The sequence below is a fragment of the Dermacentor variabilis genome, chromosome 2 (genome assembly GCF_050947875.1).
Source record: "Dermacentor variabilis isolate Ectoservices chromosome 2, ASM5094787v1, whole genome shotgun sequence".
NCBI classification, from domain to species: domain Eukaryota; kingdom Metazoa; phylum Arthropoda; class Arachnida; order Ixodida; family Ixodidae; genus Dermacentor; species Dermacentor variabilis.
The window spans coordinates 41,348,995-41,372,332 of NC_134569.1; the positions used below are offsets into that span (position 1 = coordinate 41,348,995).

Below are 23,338 nucleotides of genomic sequence, written 5' to 3' on the forward strand. Positions count from 1 at the left end.
CGCAAGCGCCGACTTTGCCCCGCTCCCTACTTCAACTGAGCCTGTAGCTGCTTTGATCCCTCTACGCTGCTACTGCAGCACAATAGAAGGCACCAGCATATTGGTTGTGGATCATTTAGACTATGCTGAGAACGCAATGGTTATGCACATGTCTGCAAATAAGAAGCAGGCTACACTACTGCAGTACTTTTTGCCAAAGAAATCAATACAGTGGAATCTCGGCGATACGAATCTCAAGAGGCGGCAAATATATTCGTATCACCCCACAACTCGTATCACCCAAAAAACAAGAGAAAAACAAGTTTTAGACCAGAGGTCCACGTACACAGGATTTATTTCCATGGAAAGAAGTGCCGGATGTCTGCCTGCGTCTTCTTTACCGCCAGGTCAGCCACCAAAGAACTTTGGGGAAAAAAAAGAAAGGGACTGAGCAGATGTGTTTTCGCGCACAGTCTCTGACGCAAACACGCGCCGCAGAATGTCAAGTGCGTGCATTGTTTCTGCTGCCATTGGCAGCTGATCATTGCAGCTGTTTAGTTATCTTCGTCATCACTGCTAGAGACTTCAACTTGCAGCGTGTCCACACCATACACAATGTTTGCAACACTTCGCAGACCGCAAGTTGCGAGGTCGTCATCCGCAGTCACGAAGTCATTGGTAGAACAGTCCATGCTAAGAAGGTCCCATTTTTTAATCTGGACTGAACTTGGCTCTTGTGAAGAGGTGGCCACACTGGATTTGAAAATGCCCCACTTGCTGAAGCAGTTGGCAATTGTCGTAGGCAACACATGATGCCAAGCCATTGCAATAAAGTGTAGGGCATCCAGACGATTGATCTACAGGTTTGCGTACTTGCGGTCAGTTTTTGCCAGGATACGTTGCACCAACAAGCTTTTATAATGATGCTTCACATCCCTGATAATGCCAGCGGCTGCAAGTCACTGGTGGCATTTGCTGGCAAAAATGCAATTTTCACGCTTTGCATTGTCATTTCTTTTGTGTGTGCTGGGCACTGCCCTAAAATTGAAACGCATAATCCACACTTTTTTGTTAGCTTTATATATGCAAGGTAACCGCCAGGCTACCTTGAAGCATCGCAGTCTCTGTGATTTGTCCATGACTGTCAGCTGCATCTTCTCCGATCCGTCGGCACTGCAGCAGAACAGAAGTCACGCACTGCTTGCTTTTCTGCCCACCCTGGCACGCTTCAACTTTAAAATACACTCTTCTCGGGCTGCTGGTTCTAAAAAAGTCCCGCCTCGTCCACAATGAAAATGCATTGAGCTTCATAGCCCTATATTAACGCTGGCAGTGTTGCTTCCATCCAACCCTCAACAGCGGAGGCGTCGACCTTCTTAGCTTCGCCGCAGACGGTCTTGTACGCAAGGCCATGCCTGGCTTTAAACCTGTGCAATCAACTTCCGGAGGCCTGAAAACCTTCTATGTCGAGTGAAATTGCTACGTCCATGGCTTTTTCATGTATTACTTTTCCGTCAATGCTGACGCCAGCTGCTGCCACTTCTTTAAACCACGTCAGAAGAAATTCTTCTAACTTGACATGATGGGAAGTTTTAGCCTCCTTTTTGTTGATGCAAAAGCACTGCACACTAAGCATGATTTGGTCGCGCTGACTAACAAGAGTTTATAGAGTAGACGGCGCTAGGCCTAACTCCTTGGCGAGGTCCGCGCGCATTTTTTTCGGCTCCTCATCCACTTTCTTCAAAACTTACAGTTTTTCTTTAAAAGAGAGTGCCTTCTGCTATTATGCCGTCACACCTTTGGAAGCTGATCTTGAGGAATGATGCTTGTGAACAGACGTGCGTTTGTGCAGGAAAAATGGTGAGCATACTCAATGCCAAAAACGAGGGGGAACGGTTGACTGCCACCACATTCGCAGCCAGTGGAAATGAAAGGGACAGCAAGAAGGTAGGTAGTAGGAAATAAAAGATGGGAGGGGTCAGAGAGAACGAACACGCATAGAGGGGGTGAAATGCTCTGTTCGTTCAAAGTAGCACTTTGCCCATCGCTACTATAAACACGCTAAGAGGTGGAATATGGTCGGCCAGGGAGGACTGATTGCTTCTGAGCATGCGTGCAACCCCGGCCGCAAAGAAAGTCTCGACTCATGTGGCCTGCCCACGCAGCCGTCGGCTGCTCGTTGGTCGCGTATTCATATCACCCACACCGGAGTGATAAGTGTGTACGCATAATCTGAATTTCTTTACATTATATACAATGATACAATGCACTTTGACCGGGGAATTTAAAAAATTTGTATCACAACAAAATTTGTATCAGCCGAATTCATATCACTGAGATTCCACTGTATTTTGTCGAAGCTTCAAGTGAGTATTTACTGCGCCACGATTGGTTCATTGATTGATTTGTACAAGTTCTTTACGCATTTTTTACATGATTTTATATACTGAATTCTGGCTATATCGACCTATTTCGCGATTACCGCACTGCTCTATATATCGAGGTTCGACGGTACGGTTAAACCTTGTTAACACATACCTGCTTAATGTGTAATTGCGGTTTAAACAGTTTAAACAGTCACGAAGATACCCCCACCCAGCCCCCGTTGGACCCCTGTATTGGCTGACCACTTAAGCCGTAGTCGCTCAGTGCGCACCAAACGGTTAGTGTGTACCATTTTCTTTCTTGTTCAATACGCACAGGAACAAAATAGGCAAAATCTTATGTGTGCAGACGTTCGATTCTCGAGTTGCAACACCCAGACGGCGGCCGCCAGTAATAGTGACGTTTAAAAATGGCCACCATGACGTAGTTCCCGCTCATAGAGCTGTTGCCGATTGCAGTGCACAAAAGCACGGTCTCCGAGATTCGCTTCCGGTAATGCGAAGAAGCTGCCAGTAGGAGTGCGAATTTGCTGTCGTCGTCGAACCCAATTCAATCCAAGTAGTAACCGTGCAGAAGCACATAAAAAAAAAAAATGCAGAGGCATTTCTATGCTTGTCCAACGAGAAAAATGTCCCTCCAAGATAAAGCCCGCAGCAGCGAGCGACTGTACCTTCATGCTGCCTGTCGCTTCAACGTGAATGAGGCAGCGAGAACACAGGACTTACAAAGCTCTCGGCACAAGCCGCACCCTGCCCCTTTTGCAGATTGCTTTCAAGATCTGGGCCCACGCGTATCTCTTCAGTGCGCAGCGGCTGAAACGCAGCACGCGGAGCTATTAGCAGTTGGCACTCTCTGTCCGCATTGCAGATTGTTTTCAAGATACAGTCTGCGTGGTGGCCATGCCATATACGCAGGTGCCGCCAGTGTACGTTTGATCACGGTTTATAATGGTTTGACCCGGATAAATAAGATGCTAATGAGCGATAACAGCTGATAATGATCGGAACGTCATCAGTGCACCGGGCGCCATTACCTGTAGTACTTTGCTTGCGTTATCAATGCACCTTGCGCCGCCATGCACATCAGTTCGCGTCGCCGCAGCACTGTCATTTGTTTGTACTGGCCGGATCAAGTTTCATAACTTTGATAATGACACCGGGCTGTGTGGAGATGAGCAAGTGGTACAATGCTTACGCATACTCAGGCAACTCCCAGAGAAGCTCCTGCGTGAGCTTTTTTCTTCATTTCGCCAGTGTGTTTGTAGTCGTGGTGTTGCCGTGGTGTTCAACTGTCTTTGCTGCAGTATGTTGTGTTTATGTTATCGAGAAGTCGATGTTGTTACATCTGTGGAGTCCTCAGTGTAATTGTTGGGGTCAGGCATGGAATAGATGGAGGCTGGCCAATGCCGTCGTCCAACTCACCCACGCTGAGGCCGCTGTTGAGGGGACAGTTGCTCTAATCGAGAACGAGGAATATGGGATTTATTTGCAGTAGCTACATGAGAACGTTACAGTTCATCAGTCTAGCATGACTGAAAGAGAATGCCAACCGAACAGCCGACGACGGCTGCTTAAATACACTCTGTCCTCCCTAGATCCCTAGGTGAGAAAAAACGGCCGTTCAAACTTCGACCAATGCGGAGTGTCCAAAGTCATAGTAGCCGACCCACATTTGAGGGGGAGGGTTTACACACTCACTTTCACACAGGTTTCACTGACCACACCAAAGTGAGAGGGTTTTTGCGGACACGGGTCTTGCCCTGAGAAGGCGGTTCTTGGTCCCAGAGTTGACTGCGCAGACAGTGGCCGCCACGTATGTCTATTGACTGACGACTTCTAAGACCTGTGAGACGGCACTGCAAAACACCTTCTTCCAGGAGTTCCCCCGCTCCAAACAAACCGTGACAGTGAATCCACTAACAATACTTGGTCCGCCGACTGCGTCCAGACATACCAGCGCCGCTCGCTTGGGGACAAGGCGTATTGTCGTCCTTACAAAGCGAGTTGCCGCAGCAGACATGCCAGCGCCAACGGGTTGTTGACGAGGCGCATTCTTGTTTTCACAAAGCGAATCATTGCAGTGAGCCGGGCAGAGTTCGATGGTCGCTTCCCCGAAGTTCGCCAGCCCTCGCAGGTCGAACGTAACATCGGATAGCGACATTATTGCCGTTGCACCTCACCCATCTTCAAGTGAAAGCGATGACAACAATGACGATGCGGAAGTGGACAACAGTCTTTCATTATCTGACGCGGCACGTGCTTTGAATGTCATGCGAGCTTCCGCAGAGAAGCATGGCCTTGTGAATAAACAAGCTCGCGACCTTACCGAGTACGAAGATGTCGCGGCAAGGCCACCAAGGCAGCAAGTGAAGATTGCCAATTTTTTGCTGCCTAACCACATTCTCATTTCCGGCCGGTAAGCAGCTTCTAAACTGGCATTGGTGGTTAATTTGTACATCGTTTAGTGCGTACCTAAACGTTTCTCCCGGCTGACTACGTATTAATGAGGTTTGACTGTATTAATGGCTTCTTCAGGGCAGCATGTCGTTCCTGCAAGTCATGTAGACTACTAGACTTCTGGGTGAGCAGGTCTGAGTGCACTGTTGTGCTAACAGTGCGGCTGATAAAGGCATGCCGAGTTCCATCTGCCGACACGGCTGCCTTGGAGTTTGTTGTCAACGATGTCGGCTCTTGCACCTAGCTTTTTGTGCTCCGTTTACACATTCTTTAGGCATTTTCCATATCCAAAAGGTATTTGAGCACAGCCTTACACATCAAATTTGCCAAAGCGGAGCATTTGCTTACATCGACATCTACAGCCACGGATCACTGTTAGTTTTGAATATTTTGGAAACCGCGCATCACTGATATGAAATAAGGTCAAAATGTAGCAAAACTTACATATCTGTGCATATGGGCCAGATTGTTCCACCCTGAGACGAGTCAATATGAGCAGCTGAGCCACTTAAACAACGGCAACTGTGATCCAGACAAATATGTTATGGGCTGTTATTAATTTTTCTCACTTTTCTTTGACTTCATCATACTTACAGTTTGCATGTTCCATAAAGTATCATTCGAGAAAACTGTGCTCGGCATAAGCACTTATTCATAGGCCGTGTAGTTATCACGCAAAAACGCGGATGCCATCGATGAAACTGTTGGTAACTAAGTGAAGCGGTTGTTTATGCTGCTGTACCGAATAAACTCCATCTTGTTTCCCATTTGATGCAGAGGTAAACAGTGCTTCTCTGAAATGTGTCACTATGACAACACATACAGGCCCACCTATTTCCATAGCGAATGTGGCCGGCAGTTTTCGGAAACGAAGATCGGCACAGTACTGTGTGGCCGCTTGTTGTGTGTGCACCGTGTGAAGTAATGAATATTTGATATCAAATCGTTATAGTGCCAGAATAAAAACAGTTTCGTATATCGTTACCCCTTGATTTTACATTCAGGTCCACTGGTAGCAGGTGCACGAACTCGGTGGGGCCAGGCCTAGTCCTATCTTCACTAAACAGGATCAAGCTTGGCTCAAACTTCACGTGCACAGCTTGAAAGGATTGAAGCTTGAGCATTTCAACTTCGAAGCCATGTTTCGGCATTTTGAGCATGAATAATTATATATAAAAACAAAGGGGCAGCGGCTAGCACATCGTTTCCTCGGCCGATTGCGCGGGGTTCAGTCGAATGCTGTCGTAGCCCATCGCACTATGACAACTCGTGCCCACTGGTTGTGCCGTTGTTGACCTGTTATGAGAAAATGGTATCAGCAACACACTGCGCTGAATAGTTGGTCAATTGTTGATGCAGCGCCTTGGCAGTCTAGTTGGTCTCGTATCGACCCAGTGTTACTGCACTGCACGCAAGTCAGGCACACGCTGCCACCACCAGAAAGAGAGGGCCGATGCTGCAAGAAGACTTCGTCAGCAACGTGATATTTTTGAAGTGTTTCCCAAGTGTAACGCAGGGGTTTTTCAATAAATTTATTAGCCATCAATGCAAAGTGGCAACTACGGGGTTCACGGTGCTGTTCAGACGAAGCCCTGGCCGCTTTCTGTTTTAAAGTGGAGTTGCAGTTTTACGCTATGCACGTTTTCAGGAGCGCACCGATGTAGATCAAGCTACCAGTGGAGTTCCAACGTAGTACGCGGCACGCGTGTTTGCTGCAGTGTGCGTCCACGCACATTTACTCGCCCCCCCCCCCCCCTCAAGGGGGAAAGAAGATGGAGAGGATGCACAGCAGTGCACGCATCCCTTCCAAAGCATACAGAGGCTAATATGTTAGGGTAGGGCGCATGCGCCATGACGCCCTAAAAAAGGCGGGTTGTGCTGCAGTGATGGCTATCAAACCGTCCACTAACTTGGTCGTTTATGTGTGCTATATCTAGCCCTAGGAGTGTTAGCCAGTGTCACTCAGAGCCAAGGTGGGCAGATGTTGAACATCCTTTTTTTACTTGGTGGTGTCACGTAACATATCATCTTAGGAGAGCGGGCATGTGGCTAGTAAAGCCTCACATGCTACCTAATGGCATCACGGCTGCCAGATTCAATAGTGTGACAGGTTTTCCAGCTGCAAGATCCCAAGCGAACAAAAAAAGGCACAAGGTATGCACCACCGAAAGCAGTAGGCCCTGCCACAGCAGTTTTTCTGCAGCACTCGCCCGCCTATTTCACATGAAAATGATGGCACGCACTCAGTTTCCACTACTAGTACCAGTACCAGCAAATCTACCTGCCCACCGTTGCACATTGCCATTCCCAGGTATTACCGCAAGTCCTACTGCGACAGGCATCTTCACCTATCTGTTTCATAATGCATGTAGCATAATGCTGTTTGAAGTGCACTGCATGCCGCAATGATTTTCACCAAGTGGGCACATCATGCCTCCCACCAAAATGCCCTGACCAAAGGGGCACAAAAGTAAGCTTGCTGAAGGTGCAAAAATAACATGAGTATCAGGCCACTCAGGCCCCACCAGCTCGGCACACATCAGCACCTTGTGATACAACACTTCACCTTACATAGTTGTCAACTACAGTAATCGTCTGCCAAATGTTTCAGAGACTTCGGATTGTACATTTTCCTGGTTGGCAAGTTTTTTCTCGAGTTTCCTCCCATAACATATGAACAAGGTTCTACTGCGTTTCTGTGGTGGCGTTACTGAAGATGCTTGTATTCAATGGGTTTTGACAGGAGTTCAAATGTCCTAGGCTCCTTCACCATGTGGTTAACCCCCAAATAAAAAAATAAAAAAATGGTGGGCTGGGGGACATCCTTACCAAAATAGTTCCTGCCTTCTGCTCATTTCTCAGCAAACTGTGTTTCTCACCTCCATAGCATGCCCAGTGGATGGGAGTAAAACCCCGGAGATCGGCAAGTCGGTCAGGGCCTTCCCCATCAGGGCCATGGCGTAGCAGCATCGACAGGACAGCGCCGTTGCCCACTGCTGCTGCCAGGTGCAGTGGGGTCTTGCCCATATTGTCACGCAACAAGACAGTTGCACCCTCCTTCAGCAGCTTGCGCATGCATTCCTCACTGCCCCCAAAAGCCTGCATGAGACACCAAGCGAGAGAGAGAGAATTGAGCTTCCGGACCCAATTTCTCGCCTAGAGAATCCAACACCACAACTGTACATTCTAAACACTACGTAGCTCCATCCAGCATGACAATTTACTGCCAGTGATGTTCTGTGCACTTCTCTAGAATAAAGCTTGGCACTGCTGCTGGCATAAAGCTGCTGCAGGATTATTAAGCATTGGGTACATGACTGACTTTCTTTTACTACATTGCACTGTATCACAAAAACAGAAAAGCAATGCACAAGAAGCTATTTCAATGACTCCAAACGAGCAACTTCTTGGCACTTTGTTACTCAGTAAACAATCTCAACACAATGTTTGTTGCATGCTGAAATATAATAGCAGCTGCACAGCTAATTCAGCACCCATCGCAGTCCAACAAATTTTGCAATCTTAAAAAAGAAGGGAAGTGGTTTACAATCACAATTTGCACAAGTTGCAGCTGTAGCTGTGCACATGTTACACTGGCAATAATGGCTCCTTTGTTCCAGACTATGGCAAATTTGTGAGTGCACATATCTTGACAAGACAAGGTGCAACTCATTATAAACATTGCTGGCCAATGGCTGGTGGAATACGCTTAGCAGTAATGCACATGAATGCTGGCTGCTTAATTTTGATAGTCCCGGATCACATTTGGCTTAATTTGAGTGGCTCCCACAAAAGTCAAGATCACACTGCACCCAGTTACCCACAAAGCAGGTCTTGTATGCTTACTCCGTAAAACAGGGCTGTCCTCCGGGACATGTCTTCAGCATCTACAGCAGCACCATGTCTCAGCAGTAGCTCCACACAGTCAGTGTGACCCTTCAAGACAGCCAGCATCAGAGGAGTCCTAGAGAGAGGGGCAAGGAACATGTATACAGAGCACCTGATGCCTACCTATTTGCTGGAGTTCTTGCTTGATCAAATATTTTTTCGCCATTAATATTATCTACCAGATATATCTGACCATAAGCTGGCCTTACCGAAAAGCCTCAAAAAGTGCACTCGTTCTCATTGCCCTGATGCACATCATCCACCATAAGTGTTCTCGCCCAAATCAATTCCACAGAAAACACAAAAGCCCAAGAGCAGATTAATTTGTCGATGCAGAAGACTCATGAATTGAAACCTTGGTTCATATTTCCAACTGAGATAAAATATATTTGAGGTAAACCACCAAATGGTCCTTTTTTTTTCTTTTTTTAATATTTGTTTACTTGGTTTACACTACTCTGTGGACAAAGGGCCCAAAGATTAAAATGTGTTCATTTCAGTTCTTCAGTGCAGATACTTGCCTGTTGCTAGCATCTCTTGTGTTGGCGGCATCAGATCCTTTGGCACTATGAAGAAGGATCTCAAGGCACTCCGTCTGACCTGAGGCGGCTGCAACAAAGCCCAATTTGAACAAAGAAAAGGACCTTGCATCTACACATACATCAAATCAGGCTATCAACAGTGTGGCAGGCTGCACAAAAGAGTCTGCATGAGATTCCAGCGAAACACAGGCTAATATATACTCACTGTAACAGTACCTACTGTTTAGCTAAAAAAAGAAAAGAAAGACCAGACAAAATTTGAAGATTTATCTTTAAAATTAGTTGAAGAGCATAGTCTCTAGAGGGCCACAGTTGTAATTTGCATGTTGACATGTGCCAGCATATCCCAAACATACATATTCCACAATTTCCAAGTCAATCCAGAAAATAGTGTGTGCCAACACCTTCAGACTAGGGAATAGATGTGCAAGGCCTATATGGCCTTTTATAAAACATCTCCAAATATCCACACAATAGCAGACTTAATCCACGGGTCTGCTTCTGTAATCACGGCAGCTTTAGTCTTTAGTTGCGGCTCCCAGCACAAGCATTTAAGAAATTCAAGATGCTGTGGTTCTCTCTGAGACTGCGGTTGCATAATTCATGGTTGCATGGCTCATAAGCGACACCTGTAAGTCACTACTTCAAAGCCTTGAGCACAGTGCAGAGGCAAAGTTGGAGTAGAATGTTGATGAAGTGAACAAACGCAGACATCTTCAAAGGCTGTATCCAAAAAGCCTTTTCTAGTGAAAACAGCCGCCTTGAAATGTGTCTCTACATGCCACACCAAGCTCAATTTGGCGCATTCATCAATCTTCATTAAGTACTCAAGGAACATGGGACAATAAATTTTTTCTCGTAATAAATTAATGCCTTCAAAGATGTCACAAAAGCTCCTGTAGCCATGAAAATACAAGTACAAATGTAAAATATTGGGATGTGAACAGCAACGAATACCTTTCATACATAATTACATGGAAGTGCAACCTGTAATAGCTCCGTAGCCTGTTTCTAAGTATGCAGTAGTGACGAGCGTACTCTTTGGAGCCGTGATTACGCAGCTGTTGCAAACGCAGGTGACCCTGGCAATGAAACAACGAATTCGGGCAGTTTCACATCATTTGCTTTTAAATTTTTTACCAATGTATGCACTACTTTTAGAGTAAGCATTGCGTGGTTTGTAGGCTAAGTGAGGTCAACTGAAAGCTTTCTATTCTTCTCATTGCAGACTCAAAGAGGGATGCTCTCACCAGCTGCATGAACCGGGGTTGCCCCAGTGCGAGGGTTGCTCCCCAGCGGCTGGGCTCCATGCAGCAGCAACAAGCGCAGGCACTGAGTTCGACCCAACAGGGCACTCAGGGCCAGTGGGCTCCAGCCCTGCTCTTCTTCGGCACACTCCATCATGTCTTCCATGCATCCGACAGACAGCAATGCTTGGAGACAATCGCTGTGTCCGCCCACCGCCTGTCATATATATAGAAACATCACAGCAATGTGATCTCTGCCAGTGGTTTTTCATGAGGAAGCCTTACTACAGGAGCTCCCGACCTACACACCATCATCATCATCATCGTCATAATCATCAGCCTGTTTTATGTCCACTGCAGGACAAAGGCCTCTCCCTGAGATCTCCAATTACCCCTGTCCTGAGCCAAGCGATTCCAAATAGCGCCCGCGAATTTTCTAATTTCATTGCTACACCTAGTCTTCTTCTGTCCTCGACTGTGTTTCCCTTTTCCTGGTACCCATTCTGTAACCCTGATGGTCCAACAGTTGTCTAACCGGCGCATTACATGACCTACACACTTGAAAATAAGATGTACACACTTGAAAACAAAGCAATCATATTGCTTGGCATCCTCCAAAATTTTGATGATGTTTGCTGCATATAAAAAATGATAAAACAAAGAACATCTACCGACCATTGCAAGCATATTCCTGATTCAGGCCACTAATATATAGAAGAAAAATAGCTGAAAATGAGCAAAACAGAGACGTCAACTTACAAGTGTAGTACAGCAATAAAAAAAAATAGCACAATTTTGTGAACTGCATCTACTGGGATCTCCAAGATGTACAAAATTCACGTAACATACACAAGCGAAATAGTGCATAATCTTGAGTAGGAGCCGCACCCGTGTATGGGCCACGTCCCCAACTTGCCCGCTCAAAATTTGGGGAAAAAAAACAACATTCCAACCGAGGAGCAATTGCATTCAGTGCACTGGTGCCAAGCACGTGCATCAGCGAATATTGGAGTGCAGCATACTTTTGTTTACCACTCGTAGATGCCAAGAGCTGCACTTTGACCTCTGAGGTGCTCTAGTGTGAAGTGCATGGCCATGACTGTCTTCTTCGCGTTCCTCCATGTCACTGCGCAAGTCGCTGGCCACATTTATTTCTTTGTGCAGTTAGTTTTCGCAGCCAGCTCAACCAACCATCCAGCTGATCTGTCAGCTGCCGGGAGACCGCAATGGAGAGGAAACAACTTCGGCATCGATAACAAGTGTATACGCCGACAGTTGAAACAGACAGGGGAGCTCCCAGTAACAAACAAATCATATCAAACTGATTGACTTCGTTCACTACACTTCTTTTAAAGGCAGGCACAATGAACGAGTGGACAGAAAGTAGAGGCGCAGTGCCCACTTAGCATGCTTCATTTTTGCTTTTTAGTGCTTTTTCCTGTATTCACTGTCTTTTATATTTTTTTTCATCCACTTAATATAACGGACACTGAAATTAAGATTGCCATAGCCTGTTGTACTTAGCAGCACAAGTAGCACTGTACACACTTGGCACCAAGCATAATGAAAGGTTCAAGATAAGAACTTTTGCTGATAACGAACACTTCCTAAAATAATATCAATATTTTTGGTGGTTTTGACTGCTATACTGATATAACTTGACAATTAATTCCCAACTTACCGCAAGATGAAGAGGTGAAAGCCCACTGTGAGACTTTGTTCTTCTGACTTCTTCAGCATTCATCACAGATAAAAGCTGCACAATACACAAGAAACTTGTTCACACAAGAGATGTGAAAAAAGTGTGCACAAGAATTGTGACTTGGCTGACAGATTTCTTTACTGATGTACCTGTGGCAGCATAACCAAACACAAGAAGGAGCTAAATAAGTAATTCAGAATTATACTAGTGGCAAAGACCCCCCCCCCCCCCCCCCCCACCCATGCTAGCATACCTTCATATTCTAAAGCATGCACACCAAGCTTGCTTACTTATCTACTAATTCATCCAGGACAACCGTAGCACATTGGTTAAAAAAGCACCTTTAAGCAGGCTTGAAAATGCTTTAAACATAGTTGAAAGGACTATACTTGTTAGCTATTTCAGGGTGTCTACATTTCCAAATTCCCTGAGGTTTCCGGGTTTTCCCTGAGTGCCTTTACCAAATTCCCTGAGCGACACAGAATTTTGTTTTATGTCAAGAGATGGGCTGACACCATGTCATGCGAAGTCGTCACTCTCTAGTAAGCATGCTAAAAAATACAAAACGACTTAATCTAGCTTGAATAGTAAGGGGTAGTGTTCATTTTATTCAAAAAGAAAACAGAAAGGAGCAGTTAGTAAAATGCACAGCGAAAAAAAAAGATATACAGTCGAACCCGGATATATAGCATTAGACGAGGATCGGAAAATAGTTCGATATAGCGAAAATTCGATATACAGATACAGTCGAACCCGGGTATATCGAACCCGCATATTTCGAATTATTGGCTATATTGAACACACAGATTACCCCCTTGAAAATACTATGTAAAAGTATAGGACAATTGCGTAGTATATCGAATTCCATTTTCGTCGGACATTTGATATATCGAACGCCACGCCGCGCCACGCCCCTGGAAGGTGCGCTTTTTCCAAAGACATTCGTGTCCAGTCCTCAGGGGAAAACATTTCCGCAGAGTCAGTCAGTAGGCTCCTCCTCTGCGCATGCGCGGCTGTCGCCTAGCGATGGAGACGCAGAGCCTTTCCTCCGTTCTTGCGCCCCACCGGCGCGAGCTCTCTCGCTCCTCCACTACCGCCAGCGTGTGCATTGGGCAAGGGCATTGGAGCTCAGCGAAGAGAGTGCGCGGCATGGAGATGCGGCGACGTTTTCAAGCCACGCTTCCGGGGAAAAGGGAGAGAGAGAGAGAGTGAGGGGTCGGCACGGTCGCTCGTGGGCCAGGGGAGACAAGAGAGCCAGAGAGGGCTCAAAAAACAGATACAGCGCCTTCGACGGCATATTCCATCTATCTTTTTCTCCGCTCTCTTCTTCCTTTACCCTTTGTCGTCCCTTCGCAGCCCCATTGACTGCCGCTCGAACAGGCTTTGCTCGGACTGCTCCATCTGCGCATCGTGCGTACCTCTGTTTCAACGTGCCGTGTGTAGCGTGTGTGATTGCGGTCATCTGGTGAGCTATGGCATCTGGGGACATAAAAAAGAGGAAGAATCTGGACTTTGCAAGAAAGCTTGAAGTAATCCGGCGTGTCGAGAATGGAGAAAAGCAGTCCTCCGTGTCAGACGCATTCAGCATTCCACGGAGTACTTTAAGCACGTTGTTAAAAGAACAAGCAGCACATCAAGCTTAAAGCAGGCGAGGAAAGTCGCTCGCTTTTTCGGCCTATATCTGTATATCGAATTTTTGCTATATCGAACTATTTTCCAATCCCAGTCGAATTCGATATATCCGGGTTCGACTGTATAGGCCAAAAAAGCACTCGCGATCATAACAAATTGTGGCTTACCGACTGGAACAGCCGCGAATCGCATAGCATGTGCACACAATATAAAAGCACTTTATTTCACGGAGAAAAAAATCACTAATTTTGGGCTGCTTTTTCCTCTGGGAAATGTTGAAAACGCTAGACTAAATCTTCTCGAGACTGTCCAGATGCGAGAGCCCAGTGCCTTCCATTTCGCTGCAACAGCGCCGAATCAGGCTGAATGCTGACGCCAGTTCAGTGGCTGTGCACGGACGCGTTTCTTCGAAAACACAGTTGCTCTCGTCGTCGCTGGAATCGCCATCTTGAACGCCAGCTATTCCGGCCACAATGTCCTCATCAGCGAGGTCGGCTACCGCTTGAACTTTGCTGTCAGCGTTAATGAAGTCATCAACAGTAACTACGGACGGGACGGCGCCGGCAAAATTGGACAAGTCGCGAAACGCCTCCTCCAAGCACTCATCGTCATCTAAAGCTTCCGGACATTCATCTCCGGCCCCTTCAAGGCCTGCCTTGCCGAAACAGTTGGCTACTGTGGCCTGCTTCACGTCGCCCCAAGCGCCGGTAATCATCTGAATCGCGCCGAGCAGGTCAATCTTGAGATCGGTTCCCATGTGGAGGTTTATGAGGAGCCGTTGAATAAGCCGCTTCCGATAGCCTACCTTGAATGCCTTTATGATACCCTAGTCGAGGGGCTGCAGTCTCGCTGTGGTGTTCGGCGGGAGAAACTTCAATTCGACGTGCTGCAGCTTGCAAGCCGTTTGATGGGCCGAAGTGTTCTCTACCAGAAGGCAAACTCGGCGGCCCGACTTGCCCAATCCAGCGTCCCAAGCCTGCAGCCATTCAACAAAAAGTTGATGTGTCATCCAGGCCTTCCTATTACAGCCGTAGCGGACGGGAAGCTGTTTACAGTTCTTGAAGCAGCGGGGTGACTTGCTCTTCCCGATCACGAATGGCCGTAGCTTGCACGAGCCGTCCATGTTGGCTGCAAGCAGCACCGACACACGCACTTTCCTCATTTTACCTCTGTGGCATGAGGTTCCATGAACAGCGAGTGTCTTATTCGGCAACATTTGCCAAAAAAGACCAGTTTCGTCTGCATTGAAGATTTCTGCAGGCGAAAACTTCGCAGTGATCTTCGGCCACTCCTCAGAAAGCCACTGCTGCATCTCCTGGCTGCTGACCGCCCCACTTTCGCCTGAAATGGCCTTTCCTACAATGCCGTGGCGGTTTTTAAACCGTTGCAGCCACCTAGTTCCACCGCAAAAGTTCTCTTCGCCAAGAGCCGTAGCAAATCATTTGGCCTTTACGATTAACATCGGGCCATCCACGGGAATATTTTTCGCTCGGATTTCAAGAAACCCCGCATAGAGTGCCTTCTCCACTCTGTCAAAAGCAGCAGGGCGCACACGACACACTCCCGAGCGACTTTTCTCACCTGCTTTAAGCTTGATGTCCTGCTTGTTTTTTTAACAACGTACTTCAAGTACTCCGCGGAATGCCAAATACGTCTGCCACAGAAAACTTTTCTCCGTTCTCGACACGCCGGATTAACCTCAAACTTCCTTGTAAAGTCCAGATTCTTCCTCTTTTTTATGTCCGCGGATGCCATAGCTCACCAGATGACCACAATCATACATGCTACACACGGCACGTTGAAACACAGGTACACACAAGAAAACGCGCGATGCGCAGATGGAGCAGTCCGAGCGAAGCCTGTTCAAAGAATAATGAATCAACGTTCGAGCGGCAGTCAACGGGGCTGCGAAGGAACGACAAAGGGAAAAGAAAGAAGAGAATGGGGAAAAAGATCAGCGGAATATGCCGTCGAAGGCGCTGAATTGCCACTTCGCTATGCTTTGTTTTTTGAGCCCTCTCTGGCAGCGACCGTGCTGAGCCCTCACTCTCTGCTTTTCCCAGGAAGCATGGCTTAGAAACCGCGCCTCCGCGTCTCCATGCCGCGCACTCTCTTCGTGGAGCTCCAATGGCCTTGCCCAATGCACACGCCAGCAGTACAGGAGGAGCGAAAGAGCTCGCGCCGGTGGGGTGCAAGAACGGGGGAAAGGCTCTGCGTCTTCATCGCTAGGCGATGGCCGCGCATGCGCAGAGGAGGAGCCTGCTGACTGACTGCGGAAATGTTTTCCCCTGAGGACCGGATACGAATGTCTTTGGGAAAAGAGCACCTTCCAGGGGCGCGGTGCGGTTCGGCGTTCAATATATTGAATGTCCGACGAAAATGGAATTCGATATACTACGCGATTGTCCTATACTTTTACATAGTATTTTCAAGGGGGTAATCTTTGTGTTCGATATAGCGAATAATTCGAAATGTGCGGGTTCGATATATCCAGGTTCGGCTGTACAGTTGAATCCCGCCACAACGAATACCGCCACAACGAAATTTCCGCGACAACGAATAATTTTTTATTCCCCGCGAGTATCCTATAAGAATTAATGGCCTAAATTTCTCTGCACAACGAACCATTTTTGCAGAGCGTTTCCGCTTCAACGAAATTTTCGCGTTCAAAATCGAAACCGAAACTAGTTTTATTGGCGAGAAGTCCAAGTCAAATCCAAAGCCACATTAAGCATGAAATCACGTGATTGCAGTTCCGCCATTTTGGCTTTGTGTCGTGGTCGCGTTGTTCACTCGCTGCCTTTCTCTTCGACAACGACGAGTTTTCATCCGCAGGACACGATGGCAACGCAAGTGAAAAAACGCAAAACTCTTTCCCTTGAGCAAAAAGCTCAAATAATCGCCCAAGCAGAAAGCGGAAGGAAGAAAGCGGCAATTGCTGAAGACTTCGGAATTCCTGCAAGTTCGCTGTCAACGATTCTAGGCAATAAGGACAGCGTGAGAATGGCACTTGCTTCAGGCACATCCTCGAAGCACAAAAAGGTGACGCGGCCCCTCCATGAAGAGTTGGACAAAGCAGTGCATGCGTGGTTTGTGGAAGCACGAGCCAGCAACGTCCCCCTGTCCGGAAGCATCGTCCAGCAGAAAGCCTTGAACTATGCATGCCTACTTGGCATTGATGATTTTAAAGCCAGCATTGGCTGGCTAAACCGTTTCAAGGCCCGCCATAACATCGTTGGAAAAGTGTTGTGCGGCGAGTCAATGTCAGCAGACGTGGACGGAGCAGCTGCTTGGAAGGCGAGTAACATGGCCGGAATTTTAAGCAACTTCGCGCCTGCAGACATTTACAACGCCGACGAGACCGGGCTATTCTACGAGATGTTGCCGGCTAGGACGCTCGACTTCAAGGGGCAGCGCTGTCACGGCGGCAAACACAGCAAAAAACGCATCACAGTGCTGCTTTGCACAAACATGGATGGCTCGGACAAGCGTCCGCCGTTAGTCATAGGCAAAAGTGCCAAGCCGCGCTGTTTTAAGGGAACTCGTAGCCTACCTGTGCAGTACAAGGCGAACAACAAGTCATGGATGACCCGCGCTATTTTCACCGAGTGGATGATGGCATTCGACCATAGAAATAGGAACCGTGCCGCCTAATCTCGAGCTCGACGAATACATCGGCGCTGACGCTTGTGTTGTTGTTCACGAAGATGTGAGTGATGAGCAGATCATAAAAGCTGCCCGGAATGATAAGGACTCTTCCGATGAAGAAGACGACGACGTACAGGAAGCGCCGGCTGCGGCAACCGCCGTACAGGTGATGGACGCTTTTGATGTCATCAGGAATTTCGTTGCTGTCCGAGACGACGATGTTGCAATGGGTTTGCTGACCGAGTGCGAAAATCGCGTGACGGCGTTGCTCGCCGTGAAGCGTAAGCAAACCAAGCTTACAGATTTTTGGCATTAAACGCCTTTGCTGCTGCTTGGGCAATTCTTTCTGCGTTTCACGTCAAATTTTTGCGATAACGAAGTTCCGCGAGAACGAATTTTTTTTCGTGCACCGTGAATTTCGTTATAGCGGGATTCAACTGTATTGGAAAAAATGCGTAAAACTCATAGTGAGACATTCTCAAATACGAATAAAAAGGAGATGTATGCAGAAGCAAATATTTTCGAAGATGAGCTATTTATATCAATTTTATCACAAGGTGCTTGAGACTCCATAAAGAAGGCAAGTCAAAGCGGGAGAATGCCTCTGAATTATATAGTGACCCATCATGAATACATGGTAACTAATATTCATTAATTGTACAGTCAGTCGTGCTACGTTTTTTCAATAATTATATTGAATCACCCACTCAAATTACTTGCAAAGGTTAATTATTGGGCCCAAGCATTACAACAAGGGAGAAATAATCTTTTGTGATTATACTACCCAAACCCCCAACTTCGCTTTCACGAAGGCATTACCCTCTTTGAAGGGACATCAAAAAGCGCAATGCCTCTGTGAAAGCAGTCGTTTGAAGCGAAACATTTCACTGAGAAGTGGAATGGGTGTACCTTAAGAAAGCAGAATGTGCAATTTACTCAAAGCCTCATGTTCACTGCCTATTCCTTGTAACCACTACACAGTAATGATAAAAATAAGTTGCGTTCGCAAATTTTATGCCGTGACTGAAGGGGATATTACAAGATTCGTAATTTGTTTTTCCGGTGTTCTTGGTGAGCTAAACAAGGCATCTTGTTTATTTCTAGGGAAAATTAGGGGCATGGTATGGATAAGGTCTAGGCAATGCTCCAAGTGGATGGGTTAAATGCGCATTTTCAAGTAGAATAGGTATGCAAGTGGTCCATAGTCTTATTAGTCGGTTTTACGAGTGGTGTAAGACTTAGATTGCTGCGCTTGCATAATTACAATAACAACTGAGATAAAATTGAGCGAACATAAGGGGAACAACATGCAAAGTTTATGTGTGATGGTAAATGCGTGACGATGAAATACAGCATCAAAAAATTGTGAACAAGTGTTCGAAATTATCACGCTACTGCTATTGTCCCAAGAGAGTTTATGATACTTTATACTTTGAAGGAATAGGCAGCAATTCAAGTGGAAAGTGTCGCATAGTTTTAATATTTCTGGGTTATTGTGAAGGGTTACGAATAATCATTGAACCCTCATTTTTTTGTTCTTACTTTGTCATGCATGACATATTAATTTCGGCTGGTGTCCTCACTGAACTAAAGAAGGCAGCTTCGCTAGGTTTGGTGACTGTAAGGACAAATTAATGGGTGGTGTGGAGGTGAAGTTCAAGATAGATGACTTTCGTAATAAATTACATATGCAAGCACTCCAGCGTGTTTGAGCATGCCTAACGAGAGTGGAAGAATTGAGCCCGCTGTTGTGGCAGCACTATACAAGAGGCCAAGACCAAATTTAGCGAAAATTGGTGGTGCCCAATGGAAACTTCCTGTGCGAAGTGGTTGGATCAAATACAGCCTTTGTAAAATTTTCATATTCAAGCATTAGAGGGTGTGATATCGCTACTATCAACTATGCTTCCCAGTGTCTCGACATAGCTGTAGTTTACAACAGGTTCATATTTTGTGGAAAGTGGAGGGGGGCCATTGTAACTGCAATGTGTGACAAAATTTTTACGTTCCTGGTCCGGTTAAAAGCGTAAATAATAATGAGCCGTCATTTTTATTTCCTTATTTTCATGCGTCATAACAACTTCTGTCTTTGTTTCAGCGATGTCCTCCATGAACTAAACAATACATTTTGTTTATATTTGGCGAAAATAAAGGCTAACTTCAAAGATGTAGGCAAGCTTCAAAGATAGAGAACTAATTACGATATTTTTAGTATATTATGCATGTAAGCTATTCATAGCTTTATGAATGTGTTTTGCGAACAAAGAATTTATCCAGTTGCCCTGGAATAACTGTGAACTCAACAGATACCAAATCAAGTGGAAATTGAGTGGTGGGAAGGGTTGGGGGGGGGGGGAGGGCACTATAAAGCACTAAAGCATTGCATACCCTGCTCAGCAGCTGTAGTGGTGGTTTTTAACAGCTTCGCTGGACGTCCACTGTCGCAGTGCCGGGATGGCGAGTCCATCTCTTTTTTTGCGTGTCTGAATATTACAAGTAATTTATGTTGACTGTACGTCATTGTGTATACCCTCAACAGCAGTATTACCTAAACTAGCGATACATTTATGTTGTAGACCTAAACAGCAAGTACAATTCTTTGTTGAATTATTTAAATTCTTTGTAGCAAATGTGCCTTTTTATGTACGCTGTACTGCTGCTACTAGGTGCGATCCGAGACCACTGTGGGTGCACTCCTTGGCTTTTGCCCCTGTATCATCTTGAGATGTTATATAGTTGCAAGAGATAAATGCAAATTCAGCTCATTTTTCGGGCGCTCATGGTTCACCATGTGTGATAGATAAATAGGTTCCTGTCAGTTAATTATACATATAACAGAAGTATTTCCAGGGTATTTCACTTATTGTAATATTAATTGGCCACACACACACACACACACACACACACACACACACACACACAGAATGAATGATCAGACCGTCTGCTGTTTGTAGACGCCAGCTATACAACGCAGCTATAACCTAACATATGTACCCAAGGCTGGGCAGATACACACGGTTAACCCTTGCTGCCTGGAAAATGAGAAGTAAAATGTAGTGAGTAGAAGACAGGAAAGATTCAAAGTGAGAGAGAAAGACGAAGATTGGAGAGGGAGACAGGAAGAGGCAACTACTGATTTCCCCCAGGTGGGTCAGTATTGGGGTGCCGTCTACATGAAGCGGAGGCCAAAGAGGTGTGTTGCCGCCACCGAGGGGCGGTAAAGGTCCAAACACCTGGCATTGGCTCAAACCCCAGGGTCCCCTTTTTCCCCGGACACGGCTAAGCTGCACACGGCTACACGCGGGAGGATCCAACCCTTGAGTGCTCGGGTATGTGGTGTCGCAACACACCAAACACCTGCTCACGCAGAGGCCCCTGCGGGGTGTCCCAGCAACATGTCTTTCGTTACTTTCGTTATAGCTACTATGCTTGTAGTGGGTGGAAACACATAAAATTAACCTGCACAGCTGCGCAATGTAGACACTTCGCACAGCTGTATGGTTTATGAGTGCCCACATCGTGAAACATAGCGTATGGTCACCATATTTCCGACACTGCTTCTGCAATATGCGAAGCCAGAAGCGTTTCGCTTTGTGCCCATGACAGAGGCCACAAGTGGAAGCTACGAATTATGCGGATGGATGCACACAAGCACTTCAAATTATCCAGTGTAATTTGCATTGCAAATTACAGGACTGCACAAATTCTAGGAATTAAACAAATTTTCAAATAAATGAGATTGAATTATTCAGGTTTTCCTGTACATAAAGAAGATTGTGTTTGTTTAAGTAAATAAAGTGCAAGTGAAGGCTACTCGCAGTTGTAAGTGGGGTCAAGTGTCCTGCAGCAGCAAGGTGGTGCAAGGCCCCGAAGCCCCTGCTGTCCTGGGTCGCAGGCTGGGCCCCTTGCTCGAGCAGGAGGGTCAGGGAGCGCCCTTCGGGGTCGCCAGATGCTGATGCCACCAGCAGTGCTGTGCGTCCCTCACCATCTGCCCGGTCAACGTCTGAGCCCAGTGCAAGCAGGGCACTCAGGCAGCCACCGCCCTGCTGCTGCTGCTCAGGCCCACCTCCAGCACTGTAGTGCAGGGGCAGCCTGGAAAGCGCAAAAGTGCAGTGCCGGTGCACAATATTATTTAATCCCACTGCCCTAACCCTTCAGAGGACAACAAATGTTAGACCACATAAAAAGCATAGTTCCAGGTAATGCAGATGCAGAATGGCTTAAAGATATTACATTTGAAATATGAGGATACGAGTCCCAAAAAGATTGCAAAAACAAGTTTCTAATACAGAAACATAACAAATTAATAAATATAATAATAAAAATATAATAATAATAAAAAAACATCATTACTGCTTGCTGAAAATGTCACAGAACCTGGAACATACATTGCCCATGTTTTATACCTACATTTGCATAATTTTACTAGAGCCATTCTAGGCGTGTCCCTTTGTATAGTCAAATTTCGATAATTCTAACATGAAGGGGCCAGAAATTTAGTTCAAATTAAATGGAGTTTGAATTAGACGAAGCTCAGTGAATGGAGGATTTATGTGCAGTGCTGCGTTAGGCACCGCACGTGCACTGAGCTAACATATGAAGAACGAGTTCCAAAAGTCTGGTTTCAAGACAGTGTGAGATGTGCTGCAATGAAGCCACACTTCTAGGCAAAATTTGCATGTAACCCACACCCCGACTTTACTGTTAATTTATTTCAATTTTTGGTACAGGTTATATGCATCGAAATATGGCACTTCCAATTGGAGAAGGGAGCAGTAGCTGGCGCACAACTGCACTGCCACGGCCGCTCAATGGAACGCACTTGGTGTGGCCCGTCGCGTCGGCCGAGAGAGGCGTGACACGCCTAGTTCCCATCGCCGCATCCCACCGCAGTGCCACTGCTCCGGGACAGTTGCGGGGGGAGAGCTGTGCTCTCCGCCCGCCGCGGCCGCGCAGTCAGCGCTTGATTTGTTCCGATAAAGAGCTGTGTAGCTGTGTTTCACAAAATATGAATGGTAATGTCAACTGGAGATTTGCTACTGATAGCAGCTAGTACGTCAGCATCGCTGCAGTTGTCAGCGACAGTTTGTGTCGGAAATCACCTATGTTAGGTGCGCTTCTTCGAGCGTTTGACACACATGAAGCCGGTTATCCGCTATATTAACTTGCTGCATGTAATTATTTGGTTAGCATAAAAATGCTCGTTTTAAGAAGTTCGAACTCTGATCAGTCTGGTCCACAATTAGAGCCAATGATTAACGCTGTTTTACGTTTCTGGACATGCAGAAATGTACTGCATTATAGTTCAGCCGGTTCACGGGTATATGCGGGAAATATTTTGTAAATGGGCACTGCTAGCCTACATCAATGGTCGGAAAGAAAACAATAAAGCCAGAAGTCAGTAAGTTGAGTCCAGTTTTTCTTTTCATTTCAAAGTTCATGTGCACAGAATCTGAAAGCGTTACAAGCACAGAACTTTCCTCGAGAGAGGTTTATGTGTAAGCAAAATTTTTTCCACTGTCGAATTCAGGCTGCTAGCCCAGTTCGTCAACAATGGTCTTATGAGCTTGCTCAAGAATACTCTGCAGAGGTTCTCACGTGGGTGAGATCCTCTTTTTCACAAGTCAGCGCCGGACATTGTGTGAAATGAGGAAGTAGTGCTGACATCAAGGTGTTGCATAGCCTACTGGTTCGCCTCACGTCTGAGCACTTAATGACCTTGGTGACGGAGGTGCATACAAGCTTACACAGGCCAACTGCTTCTATTGTTGGGTACCTTAGCCATCCATCATCAACGTTGCGGATCAATCTATAAATTGCTTCAGCTGGCCTCGCTGCTTGAAAAGGAGTTTGCAGGAA

The 23,338-nt window shown here is 46.4% G+C and overlaps 1 protein-coding gene across 3 annotated transcripts in view; it reads right to left on the reverse strand.

Moving 5' to 3' along the window:
- Positions 1–23,338, reverse strand: part of LOC142571690 (uncharacterized) — a 145,932-nt gene that overhangs the window by 71,349 nt on the left and 51,245 nt on the right. For all 3 annotated transcript variants that reach the window (XM_075680224.1, XM_075680223.1, XM_075680225.1), the window contains 6 exons: positions 21,298–21,571; positions 12,179–12,253; positions 10,501–10,714; positions 9,230–9,317; positions 8,667–8,784; positions 7,700–7,919 (listed from right to left, as the gene is read on the reverse strand). In XM_075680224.1, coding sequence (XP_075536339.1) covers positions 7,700–7,919; positions 8,667–8,784; positions 9,230–9,317; positions 10,501–10,714; positions 12,179–12,253; positions 21,298–21,571 — 989 coding nt within the window. The remainder of the gene's footprint in view (positions 1–7,699; positions 7,920–8,666; positions 8,785–9,229; positions 9,318–10,500; positions 10,715–12,178; positions 12,254–21,297; positions 21,572–23,338) is intronic.